General features: G+C 46.1%; 1 protein-coding gene across 3 annotated transcripts in view; it reads left to right on the forward strand.

The window, feature by feature from the left end:
• LRIG1 (leucine rich repeats and immunoglobulin like domains 1) overlaps positions 1-19,469 on the forward strand; it is a 91,697-nt gene that overhangs the window by 69,474 nt on the left and 2,754 nt on the right. For 2 of the 3 annotated variants that reach the window (XM_065075470.1, XM_065075473.1), the window contains exons 9-18: positions 2,525-2,605; positions 7,947-8,018; positions 9,304-9,375; positions 11,580-11,743; positions 13,593-13,913; positions 14,533-14,814; positions 15,382-15,801; positions 17,098-17,220; positions 17,811-17,975; positions 19,023-19,331. In XM_065075470.1, the coding sequence (XP_064931542.1) occupies positions 2,525-2,605; positions 7,947-8,018; positions 9,304-9,375; positions 11,580-11,743; positions 13,593-13,913; positions 14,533-14,814; positions 15,382-15,801; positions 17,098-17,220; positions 17,811-17,975; positions 19,023-19,331 (2,009 nt within the window). The remainder of the gene's footprint in view (positions 1-2,524; positions 2,606-7,946; positions 8,019-9,303; positions 9,376-11,579; positions 11,744-13,592; positions 13,914-14,532; positions 14,815-15,381; positions 15,802-17,097; positions 17,221-17,810; positions 17,976-19,022; positions 19,332-19,469) is intronic. The other variant, XM_065075471.1, reaches the window with a different exon arrangement.

The raw sequence follows: 19,469 nt of genomic DNA on the forward strand, positions 1-19,469 counted from the left end.
CATAGGGCTGCTGGCTGCTCTCCTCCTCTCCCCAGAGCCTGCGGGCTCAGCACCTTCATCTGGCTCACCACAAAGTTCTCACACCGTGTGTTACAGCACCGTGCAAGCTCCCAGGCTGGTTTTGTTCAGCAGACTGATTTAATTCTTCCTTCAAAAGAAAAAAACATACTTTGATACTTTTATTCCTCTTCAGGATCCCACTGTGGCCTGAGTAATTAAAAGGAAATGGGAACAGAAAGATCTCCCCTTTTTACAGTACTTTTTGCATCTTACTTTTTCCTTTATTGAAGTTCACTGTGAAGGAAGTGACTGGAAAGGGAGTTTGAGTTTTGTTTGCTTTTTTCCTTTTCTTTTTTTTTAAACTGAAGCCAAAGCCTTTCAGCCACTGGGCATTCAGAAAGGGACCTTTCTGAGGCAGCTGTCAAGACCGGAACTAAAGGTTTCCAAAGAAAAATGGAGGGGAAGGGGAGCTGGTAGTTCTCTTTGCTCTGCAGTGAATGTGGAGCCTCTTTTATGTCTAGGGCAGAGGGGGGAGGCGGACAGGGAGTGTGTGAGTGAGCTCTAATTTAATAAAGAGAAGGGCCTATTGGGTCCTGCACCTGGTGAAAAAGACCCGAGCATGCTTTAATTATGGCCTATTGTTGGGGAGCCTTTGGTGGGTGTGAAACTGCTGAAATGTGGAGCTATTCAAATAGAGGTCAGGCCCAGAGACCTCAGAGCACAATGATTAACAAGGCTTCGAGCATTCAAGCTCAGCCAGCCAGAAAGAATAGGAAATTGGCAACAGGGACTGGGAGAGGAGTTTAAATACAAAGAGAGCCGGGCCAAAATACCCCACTCTTTTTTCCCTCTCTCTCTATTTTCACTCATTCGTTAAAAAGGTTTTTATTCCTCCTTTCTAACACTAAACCTTTGAGTTGCCTCTGGATGAACAAGCAATACCATTTTCTTTTTCAGTAAAACACAATGTGTGGCAGTCAATTAATAAAAGTGTGGGTCAGAGAGCTCCCACAGCCTCTTCCCACTTGTCTGTCTTTGCCATGGGAAAGGGTTTACTGGTCCAAAGACTGGTAGCCCGTGGCGGAACTGAAGAGGAGAAATGTCTGAGAAGGGATTTGCCCTTGAAAACCAAACAGAACAATGGGCATTGGCTTGGCAACCATAGGGGAAATGTAGAAACTAAGTCCAGGAGGATATATTTGCTCCCACTCCACTCAAACAGCACATCAAAGCGTCTCTCCTGGACTTGTCTCTTATGCCACCACAGCATTATGTGCACCTGCACCCTGTGGGGAGGTTGGGTTTTAACCATCCCTTTGGCACAGACCGACCCAGAGATCACCCTGACACCCGCAGGGATGCTGGCTGAGGCCAGGGCTCCCCAGGGACACAGGATTCAGGTCTCAGGCTAAAGCCAGTTGAGAAACAGGAATTGTGGCCTTTGGCCATCTCCTTTCACAGCTTTAGTTCACGCACCACAGCTGAGGAACGAGCAAAGACTGCAGCCAGCTTAGGTACTGGGAGGAAAAGTCTCATCTTGCCTGGGGAAAACCATGCTAGTATTGAAACTGGGGGATTTTAAACATTTCTGTTCTCTTCTTGTGGATTATTGTGTATTTGTGCTGTATAGCCCAAAAGCTACACTCACTCAGATGCCAGTGCTGGGAATGCAACAAAATACTTGGTTCTGGAAATCTTTTTTCCCTTTTGGTCTTCATATATTTAAACTGGAAATGTTCTGATAATCTTCAAAAGGTGTGAAAGGAGCAGCTGAGGGCTCAGGGGGGTTATCTGGACAGTTTAGTTGCTTTGTTCTTGGTTTTTGCTGGGTTTTAGATCCAAGTGATGTAACAAAACCAACAAAGCCTATTTATTTTTTCTTTCTTTTTACTTAACATTAGAAATGATAAATTTCTGTCTGTGTTGCTGGGTATGCATTGCTAGATGGAATTAAAGCTAGGAGGGAAAGATTTTTAAACAGACTGTTCAAACAGCTTTTGTGGATTTCTCTGTTTGTTCTGTGTGCTTGTTTTTCTTCAGACCTCTTTGACTCCTGTAATTGATGGTCAATTTGAAAGCCAAAAGAAGCTAAGTCTGTAAAAAGAGTTCTTACTCATTTTTTAAAAAAAGTGATTATACAGAGAGTTGGGGTTGTGTAGTGATGATGGGACTTTCCTTTGTTAAGCTTTCAAGTTCATTGCCAGAAAAAAATGCAGCTTCACAGAAAATACACCAAATCATCTTCCTAAGATACAGCTACAGAAAAATACATGTATACATTGAAACAGCCAAAATTATCTTCTTTGTAATAGCATTTAAGGACAACTGTTCCTTGCAGTTTAGTTTTAGGACTTTATTTTCTTTTTCCTCCTTTTCTTTGGATGCACAGAATTAGGAAAGGTCTCAAACCTACTTGTTAAATAGTGGCTATCTGCTACTACTGCTGTTTCAGCAACAGAGGGCTGGTTTTGGAATGCCTGGGACTAAGACACTGATTATGAGCTCTCTCTTGTCCTCTCCCCAGGGAACTGGACCACAACGACATCTCAGGCACAATAGAAGATACCAATGGAGCCTTTACAGGGCTAGAAAACCTGAGCAAGCTGTGAGTATCCCTGGGTTTGAAGTTCTGCGAAACAGTTGTGTTGTGAGCCTGCGTGGGGGTGGGTCTCTTCCCTCCAACGCAGTCTTCCTCCCTTTGCAACAAGATAGAAATCAACAGAAAATTTGAAATGTAGTAGTTTTGAAGGCTTACTGCAAGAGTGCAGATGTGGTTATCAGGCCCTTGTGTTTTGAAGATTATAGTCCTTTTAAAGCCATGAACAGACAGTGCCACATACTGTAGCTCAGAGACAGGAGAAAGAAACTTAGGTTGTTTTCATTTATAAGATTCAGCACAACTGTTCCTCGCTTCTAAAAGCAAAGAGCAACAAAAAAAGACCCCTTGCAATCTTCAGCAAAGCACTGATTGATGCAACAAATAACAATAAACAGAAGAGAAAAATCACCCCATTTCCTGTTACAACAGAGGATTGAAACAGGATTCCTTTCTGTGGGATACTCTGTCTGAAAGTGATCTTTTGGGCTTGCTTCCATGTGCAGCGACAATAAAAGGCACCATGGGGCACAGGCTCTTAAAGAGATAAAAAGAAACCTAAGGCAAGCATGCGCCTTGCAAATGTTTATAGCTTGCTTGGCCTTCACAAGTATTTTCACATTGCTCTGTACTTGTTCGAATTCTATTTGAAATCGGCTGTGTAAATCAGCCCTGTCAGAGAAGACTCTGATGGCTTGTGACAAATCAAGAGTCTTTCTAATCATTACCTCTTGCCTTTGTTTCAGTTCTCAGCACCCCCCCATCGCGCTGTCTCTGATGCTGAGATGGCACAGCCAGAGGTGCAGTAAAAGTACCTCGATGGGTAGCAGATGGCCAGAATGAATCCTGGCAGGCGGTATATTGTCGTGCTCTCATTAGAGACTCCTGGGGGAGTGGGAAGAGCTGGGGCAGGATTCATGGGGACGTAATGCTTAGGTGGAGAAGAGAAATTTGAAGTTGCAGACATAGATGGCATCTGATCATTGTTGTGGAGAGTCACTGGATCCAAGGAGAAGGGAACCAAGTTGTAGCTGCGAGTAAAGTGAGGCAGAAGGCAGAGAGGGGTGTAAGGATGGGGGCAGTCAGGCAGGGAGGCAGAATGTGGGATGGAGAGAGACCAGTAGGCACTGCTGTGCACGTGGGGTCAGGAAAAATTCTGAAGAGTTGCTAGGAAAAAGGCAGAGGAGCAGAGGTGGTGGGCGGGAGAGTCCTTGGCTGCTGTTGCTGAAGCTTTTGGTTTGAAGAAGCCAGTGAAACCATGCAAGTGGCTAGAAAGGCAGTGGGAGCAGATGCTTTTTCCAGAAGGAATTGCAGGCTGTAGGGTTATGAGTCTGCAGCGCTCCTTTGATCAGGGGGAGAAGGTGAAGGAAAGGAGCAGAGAGAGAGCTGTCCTGGTGGGATGTCCGCCATAGGGCATCCCTCCAACGTGGCCACTGGCATGGGAGCAAAAGTGGCGGTCCCAAATGATTGGGATATGTTAGAAATGCTGGGTGCAGATAACAGGAGAGGGGTGAAAAAGCCAGTGGAGACAGCATTGAGGGAAAGAGTTCAGCACAAGGATTGACTCAGCAACCAGGAGAAATGAACCCTGATGAGTTGTGGGGTCAGGCAGAGGCCAGGAGGTACAGCCAGGAGCAGGAGGAGGCAGGACCGGAGCGATGCAGCCTGCGGGGCTGTACGGGTTGTGCCTGGAGCTCTGGGCAGAGCAACAGAACAACTGTACCCTGGTTCAGTGTTTATCAGCTGGCACAAGGAACGGCTTCAAATGATGGACAGTTTTGTCTGCCGGTAGCAAAGGATGCAGCAAGGGCTTGCACAAGTCTAAAGAAGCTGAGCTTGCATATTTTTTCACATTGTTGACCTCTGGTTTTCGATGCATGTGCGCTTGAGCCAGTTCTGAGTGTGGCTGAGCGCAGGGAAGGACATGTGCCTGTGGTTTGTGGGGCGGGTTGCAGCCAGTTTCATAGCCTGGAAGAGCATGTGGATCAGGTTGGTCTTGGGCAGACGGAAGTGGTCTGATTAACCTAACAGAGCAAACCTGCTGTGGGACAGACAGGTTGCTGGGATCGTTCATTGTCAGCCGGAGTGTAAGGCTAGAAAACCCCTCAGAATGTGAGATTATTTCATTATATTTCTTGAGGCGTTTTGGAGACGCTCGGGAGTGGTCAATTTTAAAGGGATTTGCTCAGGTCTGTTTTAGCTCATCGGCATGTAAATCCCAAACTTGTAATTTTGTTTAAGGTTGAAATGAGTATCTTTCTTGCTGCTGGGATTTTTTTCGTTAGTAAAATAAAATATCAGCCTTTACAGCAAACATTTCACTGCATGATTTAGTGCCTCTGTTTAAACTGTCAATGGGCTTTAAATGCATTAGCATACAAAAAATAAATGGGCACTTCAGAGGAGACCTTCCAATGAATTAATAATCACCTCAGCTCTATGGAGATTGCCTTAAAAGCCATTCCCCTTTGATGTGGCACAGATTAGCCTCTGAAAGGATTTAGCACAGAGAGGGTTGTTCACTGAAATGAAGGTGTTAAACTGAGAGGTGGGGAGGCCAGTCACTTTAGCCTTCCCTGAATTATATATGAAGCTCTCCGGGATGGAGAGCTAAATTAAAAGGTTGCTTCAGAAAGAGGGAGTCAAGAAGCACTGAAGCATAAAAAGCATCAGTGGAATCGCTGGGGAACAAGGAGTTTCCTAATTATTCAAGCTGCTAAATGTAACCGTTTTTTTTGATGGCTCACTCAGTGACTGAGATCTTCCGCAGGTGCAAAACTGGCTGGAGGAGAAAATGCCTCTTTCTAATGAATTGCGTGCCTAGCGTATAATTACACTTCTGTGTGCGCGCCTGGCGCTGCCGGCAGCGGAGCCGCGTCCCTGGGCTCGCATTCCAGCCGCTGCAGCCCTTGGAAGGGGCTGCTGGGTTCAAACCATTTTGGAATCGGAGAAGTGGTTAGTTGAGATTTGAAAGGCGTAATGATTTTAATGAGTTTGCTGGGGCATGGCTTTATGACCAGTCTGTTACGTGTTTCTTGTGTATATAGCCATAAAATTGTGTGCACCTATACAAGTGGTTATATACATCGTGTATTTACATCCTCAGGTGTACTGTTTATCTCTGCACAGAAAAGTAAACAGATATAATCAGTATCTCCAATTTTCAGAGTCCAAGATCCACTGTAAACAATTAACAGAAATCTGCAGTTGCCAAACCCAAGTTCAGGATAACACCCTCATGTAGGAGTATGGCTCCAGAAATCAGTGTGTATGGATGCAGCCATATGACCAGAGTTCGCATATAGTAAATTATTTACTATATTAATCATTCTAATGGATTTTTCAAAGCCTTCATTAATCCAACATCCTTTTTACCAAATGATGGTACACATGATTGCACATACCCTTTACTGCTTGGTGTATCTCACCCAGGGGAAAAAGCCACACACACTCTTATGCAATAAATACCCTGGTTTTGGTGCTGTAAGATGAAGGTCAGTAAAGTTCACTGTAGATATTGGAATGACTCTGTCAATAAAGCAGGTTGTGGCTATCTGGAGCCTTTATCAGCCACCAGAATGCCTACAGTAGCTGTCTTGATTTTCGCCTCCAGTCAAACAATTAGAGAAGGGACATGGCTCTGAAAATTTGGTTGTGGTTTTGTACCAAGTTAACTCTTCCCGTAAGAAAGGGCTTCAAGCATGCATCTTGCTATGGAGGCTGGGGGGTGGCTTTGCCTGAAACTGAAGCTTTTGGTTGCAATTGCTCTGGAACGCTAAGATTTGTGATCCTGGGGCCACAGACCTTTTGTACAGAGCAAGGAGTAACCGGCCTTTCCTGTCTACTCCAGGAGTGGTGGCTCATCTGACAATACCACCATCAGGGTGATTGATTTTGTAAGAACCTACTCAGGGTCATAGTGTTGCTCAGTGACAGGCACCCAAATTCTCTCCAAAGACTTCAGGCTGCAAGGACAGATTGTGGTACAGTCTCAATCCTTGCTGTCATAACAGCCTGATGAGCCCCAGTTTTCCATCTACCCGTTGTGGCATCCACTGCTTCATCCACACCAAAACTGGGCTTTATGGGTGCCACGGCTGACACACCAGATTGTCCTGACATGTGAAGGGTGCTTTGTGGAAAGCCCTTGCGAACTCCTGCAAATGTATTTGCTCATACGATGGCTGCACGTGCTCCATCTTGCACCCCAGCCCCCTTCTCCCAGCCGGTAGCAAGCAGTGGGACCGTCATAGTTTTAGAGCCTTTTAGGTACAAGTACAGGTTGCACCCTATGTTAAAGGAAAACTCAGTCAAATACAGCACCCGATGTGCCAAGTTTTTACCGGAGGTGTGAGTCGTGACTTGCATTGGACACCACGCACAGCAGGCAGTGATAAAAGATGCGCCTGGAGGATAAACCCTAGACAGAGAGAACGTGGGGAAGGAGAGCATTTCCTAATTAATGGCATTGGTTGATGTTTTATTAAAACAGGTGAAGAGACTATCCATTTTGTATGAACCCTGCCCCTGACTGACCACCACTGGTCAATATTTATGGAGAAGTGTTACTTAGCAGAGAGCAGCTGGGCTGTGACGGCTCCAGCTGGCTGTTCGCTGCTCACCGTCCCCCTCTCGCTGCTGCACAGCCCTGTGCTGGTTGGGAGGAACGCTCTCTGCTCACAGGTGCAAGCAGGCACGCTCCTCAGCTCTGTACATTACCTTTTCTGTTCTTCCTTTTGCCCTTTGAAATTACCACTGGCCTGTTATTTGTTGCATCACATTACTTTGCTGTTGTATTTATAATAAACTGAGGAAGGAAGTCAGCAGTCACTTCAGTTAGCTGCTGTGTAAATGTGCAGCCAAGAGCCAGCCCTCAGCCCTTGTGTGTGAGTGTCCATCCACGCCAAGCAGCAGTGAATAGATTAGCACTCTTTTACTCTCTGGGAAGAAGTGAGGGAAAAAGAGTCACCGGGAGAGACCAAAATCTTGTTAAACTGTCATTGCACTTGATCCTGTCCACAGCCTGCCTGCAAAGAATAGAGGGGACTTTCTGTTACTCAGCAAGCTGGTTTCCCAGCGCTGGAGCAAGCCTACCTTTTTACGTGATACGGCACATTCCCTTTTGTGCTGTCATCACTGTTAAATTCAAATACAGATAAAAGGATTTAATTTCAGGAGTGGGAAAGTGAGTGTACTTCAGTCCCTTAATCTCCATGCAGTTCACATTTCCCAGGACTTACACTGAGCGTGTATATCAGATAAAACCACACTAATTGTGTTTCTTCCCTTTCTGCCCCCCTCTCCCCGTTTTCTTTCTGTTTATCTGGCACTGGATGTTTGGAAACTGCAGAACTCTGTTTGGAAACAAGATCAAGTCGGTGGCCAAGAAAGCATTCTCAGGGTTGGAGGCCCTGGAGCACCTGTGAGTAACCCACCATGCCTCGGAGTTTGGGGAGGGGGGCGCTGCCAAAAGTAGCTGCCTGAGAGATCTGCTAGCAATTTAATAGCGTCTTTGTAAACTGAGAAGCCAGTCCATTTGTGGGGGCCACCTGCTTCCTTCTCATTATAAGTCTGCCTCAACTTTGGCCTTTTTTTGTGCCAGGAACAAAGTTATAGAACATATGGCAAATCTGTATGCTCTTAATTTTTTTATTTGTTCTTGGATAAGTATCGCCTTGACTTGCACATTGCTGCTTTGCAGACTGTTAGCAATGAAAATATGCTATTTCAGATGTAGCCTTCTCTCCTCCTCCCTCGCTCCAACTTCCTCCTAAATCTGGGCTCTGGCAGTTACACATGTTGCAAACGACTGCATGCGATGCAGGCACCGAACATCCCCATTCAGCACAACTGACGTAGGGCAATTTGCAAGAAGTAAATTTTGGCTGCCGCTATGTAGTTTTTTTCCTGTGTCCCAAGGCTGATGACTCCAGCAGTGATTCATTAATAACTTCCTTTCTGAATTAGCACAAGCTAAAGTGTGTGAATTTTGCTCTGGATGTTTTATTGGCCGATGATCATATGAAATGTTGGTGCCATTGTGATTGTACTGAAGGGTTAGAGCTGCCTGACTGGGGGTAACATTCCCAGATACAGGTTCCCGTATTAATGCTCCACTGAGGTTTCTCTGCAAGCAGTGCTTGTCTGTCCTGCATTCCACTTACCAAACATAAGCCCTAAACCTGACACTATCCTTTTTCAGAGAACAAATGAATTTTTTAATTAGCAATAGTTGTGAAGGAAGCTTTTAAAAATACCTTCTTTTGGAAACATTGCAGTGTTTTTCTAATACAGTAATATCTACTCAAAGTCACTTTCAAATAACTTCTCAGATGCCTTTTAGTGCAACTATTTACTTTCTTTATGTTTGCTGAAGCTCTCCTCTGGGATATGACATTCCTGACTATCTTTGGTTATTGAGGGGGCTGAGGAATTTCTGAGCTATGGATGATGGAGGTAGCTGGGGCTGAGAAAGTGTGGTGAGAAGACGGGGTAGGGAACGACTTAATGATTTATTCCCATATTTCTTGTTGGTTGACCGTTGTTCTGCAATATTTACTCAATATTAGTGTATGACCCGCAAGTATGTATGGTCTTAATGAGGAGCTACCAAATCACCTGCTTCTGGAGTCATTGCTTGAATACAGAGAGCCTGTCAGAGCCACAGCATCCCTTTTGCTCACATTGCCTTTGGTTGTGTTCTGCAGGAACCTTGGGGATAACGCCATCCGCTCCATTCAAGCAGATGCTTTTGCCAAGATGAAGAGCCTGCGGCAGCTGTAAGTAATCGGACTGCACACACCATTCAGGAGGCAGGGATCCTTCTTGCTCTGGACGTGAGAAGTAGCACGTTGTTTCCAGTGGGGTGTTATCCGCATTACATTTCATTTATTTCCTCCTCTCCTCTGTCCTCCTCTGCAGGGTATTTTTATACGAGTAGATGTCACAGGAACATCTTGCATTTAATAGTGAGTCAAAGTTAGATGATCGGAACAGGTTATTCCAGCAGGTTTGCATCTGTGCAATTATTCATCTCTGCTCAGGAAGCCCAGCCCTGGTTCTGTTAGCCATCTCTCCTTCTCACACCGCCACTGATTTAATTCCCAGTGGCCCATCTGCTCCTTTGCTGTACCTATGTTTATGATTCACATACAGTACTGACATTTCAGCGATAAGCCCCGTTTGAACTGGATCCACTTGTCATCCAGCCTTCTGGTGTAAAAATACAGATGTGTTATCAGAGCTGCTGCTTGTGCTCCAGGGTGGGGCCCTGCGCTGTTATCAGACACTGTTTCCAGTCTTGCCTGGTTTCCTTTTCTCTTCTTCTCCATAAATATTTAATCCACTGTCAGTGCATTGCTACACTCTGGAGTAGTGCAACGTCTGTGGAACAAGAAATCACTTCTTTGGTATTTGGGCACGTTCAGATTCTTCTTCCTGATGCTGGAAGAGGGAATGGGATGGTCACTATTAGCAATGACATTTAATACCAGTGACTGAGGAATGAATAACATAAACATTGCATGTCCGTTGTTTGTTTATCCACCTCTATCTTTTGCACTGGCTCTTGAAACAAAAGTGAGGTGAAAGACTTATCTTATCAGAGCTTGTGGGATCCCAGATATTGTGATGGAATCTATACCATGGAAAAGGTGGCTTTTAGATAGGGCATGTATACATGCAGAATGCATCATACTGAAGTCCTGAATCTGAAGGGTCTCTCTGACCTGTGCCAGCCAGCCAGCAGTGTTTATGCCATCATGTGTGTTAAGGGCTGCATGTTTTTCTAGGACAGCAAAGTGGACAAATGTGGAAATTCAGATCACTATGTTCCCTCATTCTCTCCTTCTCCAGTCCCTTTCTTTTCCCCTTTTCTGCGCACTTTCAGACCAGGATGCCCTGAGGTTATCAGGTTGAAAAAAGGGAGGAGATTCACATCTTAGAACACAGTGCTGGACTTAGGATTGTGCTGTGCTCTTGATGTCCTGCTCTTGCACAGCTTGCACTATTGCAGGACAGGACTTTTCTCTGTGGGGCCATTTTCCCAATCTCTGAGGCACCATCACATTCAATCTGAGGGATCAGTCTGGGTTTTCCTAGGATCTTGGATGAAACCAGACCGAAGTCTGAATTCCTTGTTGGTATAAACTTGCAGTTCTTCTCTGGCCTCAGAGTGATCCTGAGCCACCTTTTGGCCCAGAATATTTAAAAAACAAAGCTTGAGCCTTCCTTTTGATTTGCCCCTTTTTCACAGCTCTTTTCTAAATTACCGTTAGGATGCTGAGAAATGTTTTTATGTCTTGCTTTCCAAACTAGGCACTGTTTGTATTGGGTTTCCAGAAATGTCTTGGGTCATTTCTTTTCCACTGCTTCTGTTAATCAGTAAACACAACGTCAGCTGCACCTCTTATCCCTGGTGATGCTGGTGGGTGAACATGTGCCTTACAGACGGGCAGGGAGGAGCCACTGAGGGAAATAAAGGTCTTACAGCAGGAACTTGGCATGTTCTCACTGTTCAGCAAGTCCCGAATTCAGCCTCACCAAAGATGCTCGAACCACAGAGGCAGAGAAGGCGCACGGGTCGCAATTACCTATGAGAAATTGGAGCAGGACGGGCTGTACTGTTGACTTGTGCCTTGGCTGCATGTCTCCTTTGTTGGTTTCTCTCACTTAAGCCAGGGAGGGGTTTGCTCGTATGTTCCCAGAGATCACTCTGGAAGTTGGTTAGTAAATAAAAGGTGCTAGGGAGTGTCACTGCAGTACAGGAGTGGGTTGCTCTGTGTGGAGATGAAATACTGTTTAAATGTGTTATGTGTTTAACGTCACTAGTGCCTCAGTGACAACCCTGCAGTCTTTTTTTTCCTTCCACCCATGCTGCGGGGGGGAGGGAGGAATGTGTCTAGCATGAAAGGGCTGTGAGCTTTCCAGCCTTCTCTGCGTGCAGGACTCACAGCAGGGCCGTGTTGGTTTTGTTTCCCTGCAGCCACATAAACAGCGACAGCTTCCTCTGCGACTGCCAGCTGAAATGGTTGCCCCAGTGGTTAGTTGAGAAAGAGCTGCAATCCTCTGTGGTGGCCACCTGCGCCCATCCTGAGTCACTGAAAAGCAAGAGCATTTTTGCCATCCTGCCAGAAAGTTTTGTGTGTGGTAAGTCTTGCCTGTGTGCTTTGAGGTTGTATGAAGGGTAGGACTCACTTGGGAAACATTGTCTTTTGACTACTAGCATGTTATTACGAGCGGGTTTCTGTTTTGTTTTGTTATCCAGTGGGATCAAAGGAAGCCCAAGCCTGCATTTTAAAAATTTGTCACTGGCTACAATTTACTTCCCACCAAAACCACACAGCGCATTGCTTGCATCCAGTGTGTTCCTTACAGCTCCCGATGTTCAATCAAAGGGTCTGATGCTTGTTCCTGTTCCAGATGGGGCTGCACAGAGACTTCTCCCGTTCTCTTGGTTTGATACCACCAAGACTGCAGCTATAATTATTTTCACTCTACAGTGTTCTGAGCTTCTTCTGTGGCTTTGTGTTCTTCACTCATCTTTCGTCCCTCTTGCAAATAACTAAAGGGTTAAAAAAGAGAAAAACAGCAGAGGAGAATCCCCTCATCACAGCTCCCTTTTTGGGGCCAGTAAGGCGTGACACATGAACCAACAGTTGCATTATAATCTTGCTTTTTGTATCCTACAGTTGTTTTTTCTTCTGAACAGCACCTACTGCTGTTCTCCCACCCAAACACCGCAGTTGACTGCACCTGAGCTGTGGCTGCAAAGCAGCTTTACTTAATACCCAGCACACACATAAACATCTACTAACTCTCTTGTAAAGGAAAGAAATGTAAATGATTGGATGAAGCCAAAGGCGATGCCACTAATGCATCCAGCTTTGGGGCAAAGTAAAGGCCTGGTTTGGTGAGCCAAACCCTGTGCTGTGGAGCCAACCAGTGTGGATCCTGGGGGGAGCTGCACATGGCTGTTTGATGAAGGAAAAAATGAGCTTTTGAGAATGCTATTGATCTAAGTTGGATGCATGACTTGCATTGAACGCAGAGCAAAAGCTTTGTTCCAGCTGGTGTCCCCTGTCCCTCCCGATCCCAGGCTGGCAGGGCTCTTCCTAGGTGGCCTCTGAGCGAGTCTGGGAGGCTTTGCTGTGTTCATCTGGAAGAAGAGATCATGAAGGCTCCATCCCCACAGCAACATCACAAAGCGAAGACAGCTTTGCTTCTCCAGTGCCTGCCAAGTCCTCCAGGCACTAGTACTCCTGGTTCCAGAGGCCTGGTTGTTTAATTAAACCTTAGTCAAATATTAAATTACACCATTTGTAGAAATCTAATAAATGAATCTGCTTGGAACTTTGCTAAAACCAACAGTCTTGAGGGCAGAGAGAAAGCATGCAAAGCTTTCCACTCCAGACGGGTGACAGGCAAATACAGCTGCTTCTGCTTTGACAGCGTGTGCTGCTGTCACCTTGCTTGCAAGAATTTATACCCAGAGGTGGCATTTGCAGCACTTTTAAGTGTCCTCCTGCTCTCCCCTCCTGCTTCACGCTAATGCAGGCCTGGAGGTGAAATTGTAAATTCAGTATTGCTCTTAATGAATGGGGTGTACAAGGAAGAATGTTTTCTTTGGACCACAGTATCTTTCTGAGGTTCAGCTACACTGGTGAAGAGAACTAGGCATTGTGTAGGTGTTTGAGGATCATGAAGTGACCATCTCAGTCCACTGGTTACAGAAGGAAGCAGAGGAACCAGAGTCCCAGCTTAGAGCAGCTGCTCAGTGGAGTTGTGTGTGGCACATCTGCACTGCAGAGCCAGTCTCGGTGGACCTTGCAAGAGAAGCTGCCCTCCTGGTGTAGACAACAGTGGATGTAAAAGCAGATGTGCTGTAGTGTGCTGTAGTGTCTTTCACTTACGCCCTGCTCATTTCTCATTGCATCTCTCTGCTTGCTCCAATCTTCCTCATAGTCCAGGACTAACTAGGCCTGTTGCTTTCTTTTAGATGATTTCCCCAAGCCGCAGATCATCATCCAGCCCGAGACGACGGTGGCTGTCCTTGGGAAGGACATCCGTTTCACGTGCTCGGCCGCCAGCAGTAGCAGCTCCCCCATGATGTTTGCGTGGAAGAAAGACAATGAGATGCTGCACAATGCTGAGATCGAGAACTTTGCCCACGTGCGGGCAAAGGATGGTGAGGTGATGGAATACACCACCATTCTGCACCTCCGGCATGTCACCTTCACCCATGAAGGGCGTTACCAGTGTATCATCACCAACCACTTTGGCTCTACCTACTCCAACAAGGCCCGACTCACTGTTAATGGTGAGTAGGAAGCTGCTTTCTCATTCCTTTCCTCAGCCTGAGTCAGTACAATTCTCTGGGACCCACTTTTGGCAGGCAGTTACTCCTGAGGGTCCATTCCTGATGGTGAGGACCTCCAAACCTCTTCACGCCACGAGCTTGCATCTCTGTGGATGCTGAAAAATGCCATGTGGGGAGCACATGCCCAGCTTGTGATGGCTTCCATCCAGCCAGGCACTTCAGCACATTCTGAACAGCTTTAGCTGCCTCTCTTTGGCTGTTCCTGTGGAGTCTCTGCCTAACGAAATGGCCAAATGCAAATGAAAATACAAAAGGATACAAAGAAGAGATAATGGGGTTTATTTCCAGGTTAACCATAGAAGAAAAGTAACCTTAGTTCCATGTTTGATGATCCTCAGTGGGGTCTTGGACTCTGCAGATAGGTGTATGCTGCAGAAACACATTGTTAGTCCCAAGCCGTTTAGATGCATCCTGTAAAAGCAGCTTATCGTTTACCATCCTCTTGCCTATAGGTAATGATGACATCCATCTCCTGTCTAGGAGGGAAATCAGAACTGCCCAGAAGATGGTGTTTTCCCCATGGAGTTGCTCATCCCTTTTTCTTGTTCTTCTTTCCCAGTGCTGCCCTCATTTATCAAAACTCCCCACGACATCACGAGCCGGACAGGGACGACAGCACGGCTGGAATGTGCTGCTGAGGGACACCCCACCCCACAGATCGCCTGGCAGAAAGATGGGGGCACGGACTTCCCCGCAGCCCGAGAACGCCGCATGCACGTCATGCCTGACGACGACGTCTTCTTCATTACGGATGTGAAGATAGAAGACATGGGTGTCTACAGCTGCACGGCACAGAACTCTGCAGGGTCTGTGCTTGCAAACGCCACCCTGACTGTACTGGGTAAGAGGCACTGTGGTGTCCCAAGAAACCAGGTGTTCTGGAAGTGGGGACTGGAAGGGATTGCTGTTGGAGCTCTTCAGCAGTTGCAGATACAGAAAGGGGGCAAAGAGGCAGTGCTCTGCACTAGTCTTGTTTCATTCTTTTACACTGTAGCTAACTAAGGAAAAATACCCTGCTAATTAAGGGGAGCCATGAGCTGCGCTTCCTCATGTGCCAAGGAAGCCCCTCCAACCACCCTATTTCCTGCTTGGTAAAATTACTTCAAAAGGAAATTGCACTCCATCTCTCTTGCTCTATGAAGTGATTCACGTGTGTCAGCCACTGTCCCTTGTCCTCGGGGGTTTCTTTGTTGGGAAGACTTAACACCGCCTGGTTATGGGAAGGCCTTGGTTGTGATTGTTTAGATGTGTTGTGGTTTGCAGTTGCCACGCTCCTGGGTACCTGGCCGTGGAGTACCAGCAATCTGTACATTTATCTATAAGAACATCAGTTGCATTCAATTATTTTAGAAGAAATCGGTTGTTACACTGTCTCCAAGAATTAATTTCTGTGTTTATTCTCCTGCAGAGACACCGTCTTTGATTCATCCACTGGAAGACCACGTAGTGTCTGTAGGTGAGACTGTGGCACTTCAGTGCAAAGCCACGGGGAGCCCTCCTCCCCGCATCACCTGGCTGAAAGGTGACCAGCCCCTCATCGTGACAGAAAGGCATCACTTCACCTCTGGCAACCAGCTGCTGATTGTTAGGAACGTTGTCTTGGAGGATGCGGGGAAATACACCTGTGAAATGTCCAACACCCTGGGGACAGAGCGTGCGCACAGCCACGTGAGCATTTTACAGTCCCTGGGCTGTCGGAAGGACCGTACGACTGTGGGGATCATCACCATCGCCGTGGTGTGTAGCATTGTGCTGACGTCTCTGGTCTGGGTCTGCATCATCTACCAAACCAGGAAGAAGAGCGAGGAGTACAGCGTCACCAACACAGGTAGCTCTGGGCTCCTGCTGAGGCTCCCTCTGGCCTTTTGTGCTGTCAGGCTTCCTGCTGCGGCTGGATCGGCAGGTCAGGTCGCCACACAATCACACTGGAAAAGCAGTTGGCTTATCTCAGTGGTTCTCTTGGCTTGGAAAGCTGGAGCCAGCTTTCAGCTGCTGTCGAAGCGTGTTCAGAGCTGCATTTCCCCACTTGGCTGGCTCTTCAGAAAGGTCTTTTCCACTTGGCAATAGTTACACGTTGCTTTGCTACTTTGATTTTCCATGACCATAAACGATAACTCTTTGGACAGTCTGGATTATATCCATGATGCTGGGAACCTGTCTTACTTCTTGGAAATCTCTATTTTCAAAGACTTTGTATTCAAAAAATAGAAAAATTAGGCTTTGAAGGTGGATTCCCATTTTCCATGTTGCCCGTAAGAGCTGTTGTAGCCCTGTTGATGAGGGGCATCCCTTACTTTTCTGGGGAAGAAGCAGCATTTACTGCTTCCTACTGATCTTCAAAGGGGATAATTTGGTGCTGCAATAAGTGTTGCAGGGAGAAACAACTCTTCTGCCTGCAACATTATACAACCTCTGAACAGGAGTATGGAAGAACCAGCCTAAGGCTCACAACCCTGCTGGCATTTGCAGCTTTCCGATGTATCACCCTTAGCTGCAGATATAGTACAATGGAGGATTTTAAAGACGTGGAGGCAGGAATGTCTTGGATACCATATGACCAGTGCAAAGTGTAACTGGGGATTTTCTCCCTTTTTCCAGTCCTGAGCATCTGGGCCTTCATGTTTTGTGTAATTGAGTTGGTTTGCGTAACAGGGGAAACTGAAATTGCCTGACATAAAAAGCCAAGGATAACTAAGGAGCTTAGACTTACCTGCCTGCTTCTGTGAGTCAAAGGCCCTGTTCTCCAGAAGTCTGTTACTCATGACTTTGGGAGACAGAGGACTTGAGTCAAATGCGGTACTCGGAATTTCAGGGGAAAAGGAAAGATTTATTTGCCCTGAAGAGACAGTTCCATCTCCACCTACCGGGTACTGACCGCACCAAAGGCAAACACCCAAAATGGCTTTACAGCACGGTATCTCACAGCTTTAAGCTTTGAAAAATCAGGGGTGACGCTTCTGAGGAGAATGGGGTGTTCAGGCATTTCTGTTTCCATCACATCTACAGAAAATACCAGAAATACCCAAATCCCTCTTGAAAATGTGATTTTTTTTTATGTGTCTTTGAAAACAGAAGCCTTTGTATCCTACTAAGAACTGACATTTCTCTGCTCCCGTTGCTCTAGATGAGACTATTGTGCCCCCCGATGTGCCGAGCTACTTGTCTTCACAAGGGACCCTGTCTGACCGGCAGGACGTGGTCGTCAGAGTAGAGAACCAGCAGCCCAATGGGCACATAGACAGCAACGGTGAGAACCCGTTTAATTGGTTTTTCTGTAATGCTGTATCTGAACTCGATACGAGGAGGGAGAAATCACAGAACAAAGTACTTCTGTGCTCGTTATGAGTTATCGGGAAGATCTGCATAATGTCATTCTCTAGCTGCTGCATTTATGCAGAACAAGGATCTGTGTTTCACCTCACAAAGCTCTCCTGTAGCTGTCCTCTCCCCATCATGACTGTTCATACAAGCCGGCTGCTTCAGAAACTGCTCAGTCAGGCCCTAAGGACTATTTTTTTGCTAATTTTGGATTAATTCTTTGGCACTACAGTTACCCCTAATTAAGCTCTACTAGAAAATACATAAACAGTGCCTGTCCCTGCCTTCAGGCTTAGAAATTAAATGCTGGGGTTTTATTGTATTTAAACAGGTTAGGAAGGAAAAGTTAAGCATTCTGGACCAAGATTCTCCAGAGATTGCACAGCATCTTGTTCTCTTAACCATTAGCTTAAAATTTTTACCTTCATTGCTATTTTTTTTCCCTTTCACAGCTTTTACTGTAGAACTAAGACTAACAAGTCATTCAGCTGGGAGCAGATGGTTGTAATCTTTAGTCAGATGGTTCGTTTGTTACAGGTATTTGTCAGACTGATGCTGGAAGGTGTCCAGATGTTGAAGCTGCCACCGCAGGTTGCAGACAGCCAAAGCTGTGCATCGGCTATAGTAAAGACACTTGGAAAACTGAAGATGTGGCGGATGGAATGCTTGTTCCAGATAAGACAGGTACAAAACCCATTAATCTGGAAAGGTATTTTGTGTTTGTACAGATCAGAAAGCACTCCCAGTCAGACAGCATTAAGAGAAGAAATTGTTACCTTCAGAAAAAAAAGCCCAGAATGATTCTCAGGTGTGAGCAGAGTAAATTTACCTTCCCTTGCTTCCTTTGATCCTCTGTCAAGCTTGGGTAGTATGAATTCGAGGAACCATCAGAAAGACGAAAGCTCCCAATAGCCATTGCTTGCAGCTGGCTGGTCAGTATTTTGATTTGAGCTCTTCCTAAAACACGAGAGCAGTTACAAACTGAAGGTGTTAACGTTTCTCATGCTCATCACTGGGGTTGTCAGTTTCAAAAAAGCTCAGCTATTTATTTTTTCTTTTCAAAATGTAAGGGTGGTTTTTGGCACTACACCTGCCTCTGCCCTTTGCCAATTTCTTGGGTGTTACACTCATACTTTGCTATTTTTAGGATGTGTTTTCTGTTCTTGTGCTGTATTGTAACATCCACAGAAAAAGTCAGTGAAACAGTTTTTCTCTCCAGGAGAAACTGTAAAGTTTAATAATGGAAAGTTGTTGAGTACACTAAGGAAATTAACTTTCAACATTTAGAAACTCCTTCCTGCTTGCTGCTTTGAATTCTGCTCATCTGTTATTACCACTAACATCAATAAAGTATCTTGAGATAACAAGATGATTTGACAGTGATCCCCGCAAAGCAGCAGCACAAAAATAAGAAAGGTAACTCCGGTATTTTAAAGCAGGTACAGGAAGCTTCCGCTTTCTATTTCTGCTCTGACTAGAAAGTCTGGAAAAGGAAACAAATGCACAGTTTATCAAAAAAAAAAGTCACAACTTCTTTGGAGTTAAAACTACTAAATGTATTAAATGGAACTGTATAAAACCAGAAATGTCTGTGTTAACTTACCGAGATTCCCACACTGCCGAGGGACAGAGGAACTCAACGGAGCGGCCTCTTCCTTCTGCACGTTCTGTGCCTCCGCGCTGACAACTCCCAGCTGCTTCATCTTTGCTGTTTTCTGTTCCCCCCGCCAGGCTACGGGCTGCCGGTTGTGTGCACGGACTGCAGCGGCAGCACGGACAGCATGAACGTCCACATCTACCCCAAGGAGTCGGAGTTCTACTCTGAGAGCCTGAAGAATATGGATAATCCCTACCCCAGCACACTGAGCAGCAAAGAACGAAATAGGAAGAGGGGTGCAGGCACCGGCGTTCTTCCCCGTCAGCCGTGCAACGGGATTGCCAGCGGCCCGAGGACGGAAACGGACGGGACCCTCTACCCCAGCAACCATGATAGAATAAGACCTGTGAGCACGACCAGCCCGCTGCTGGCAGACAAACACGGTACGTCCTTCTTTGGGGGTGTTTTTGTCTCCCCAGATGCAGTATGAACCGTCTGGGTTGTATCAGAGCCCTGTTTCTGCTCTGGCTCAAGGCCAGGAATGGTACTGGCAGGGTTGGTTTGATGTGGAGTGCTGGGAC

The sequence above is a fragment of the Columba livia genome, chromosome 10 (genome assembly GCF_036013475.1).
Source record: "Columba livia isolate bColLiv1 breed racing homer chromosome 10, bColLiv1.pat.W.v2, whole genome shotgun sequence".
Classification (NCBI taxonomy): domain Eukaryota; kingdom Metazoa; phylum Chordata; class Aves; order Columbiformes; family Columbidae; genus Columba; species Columba livia.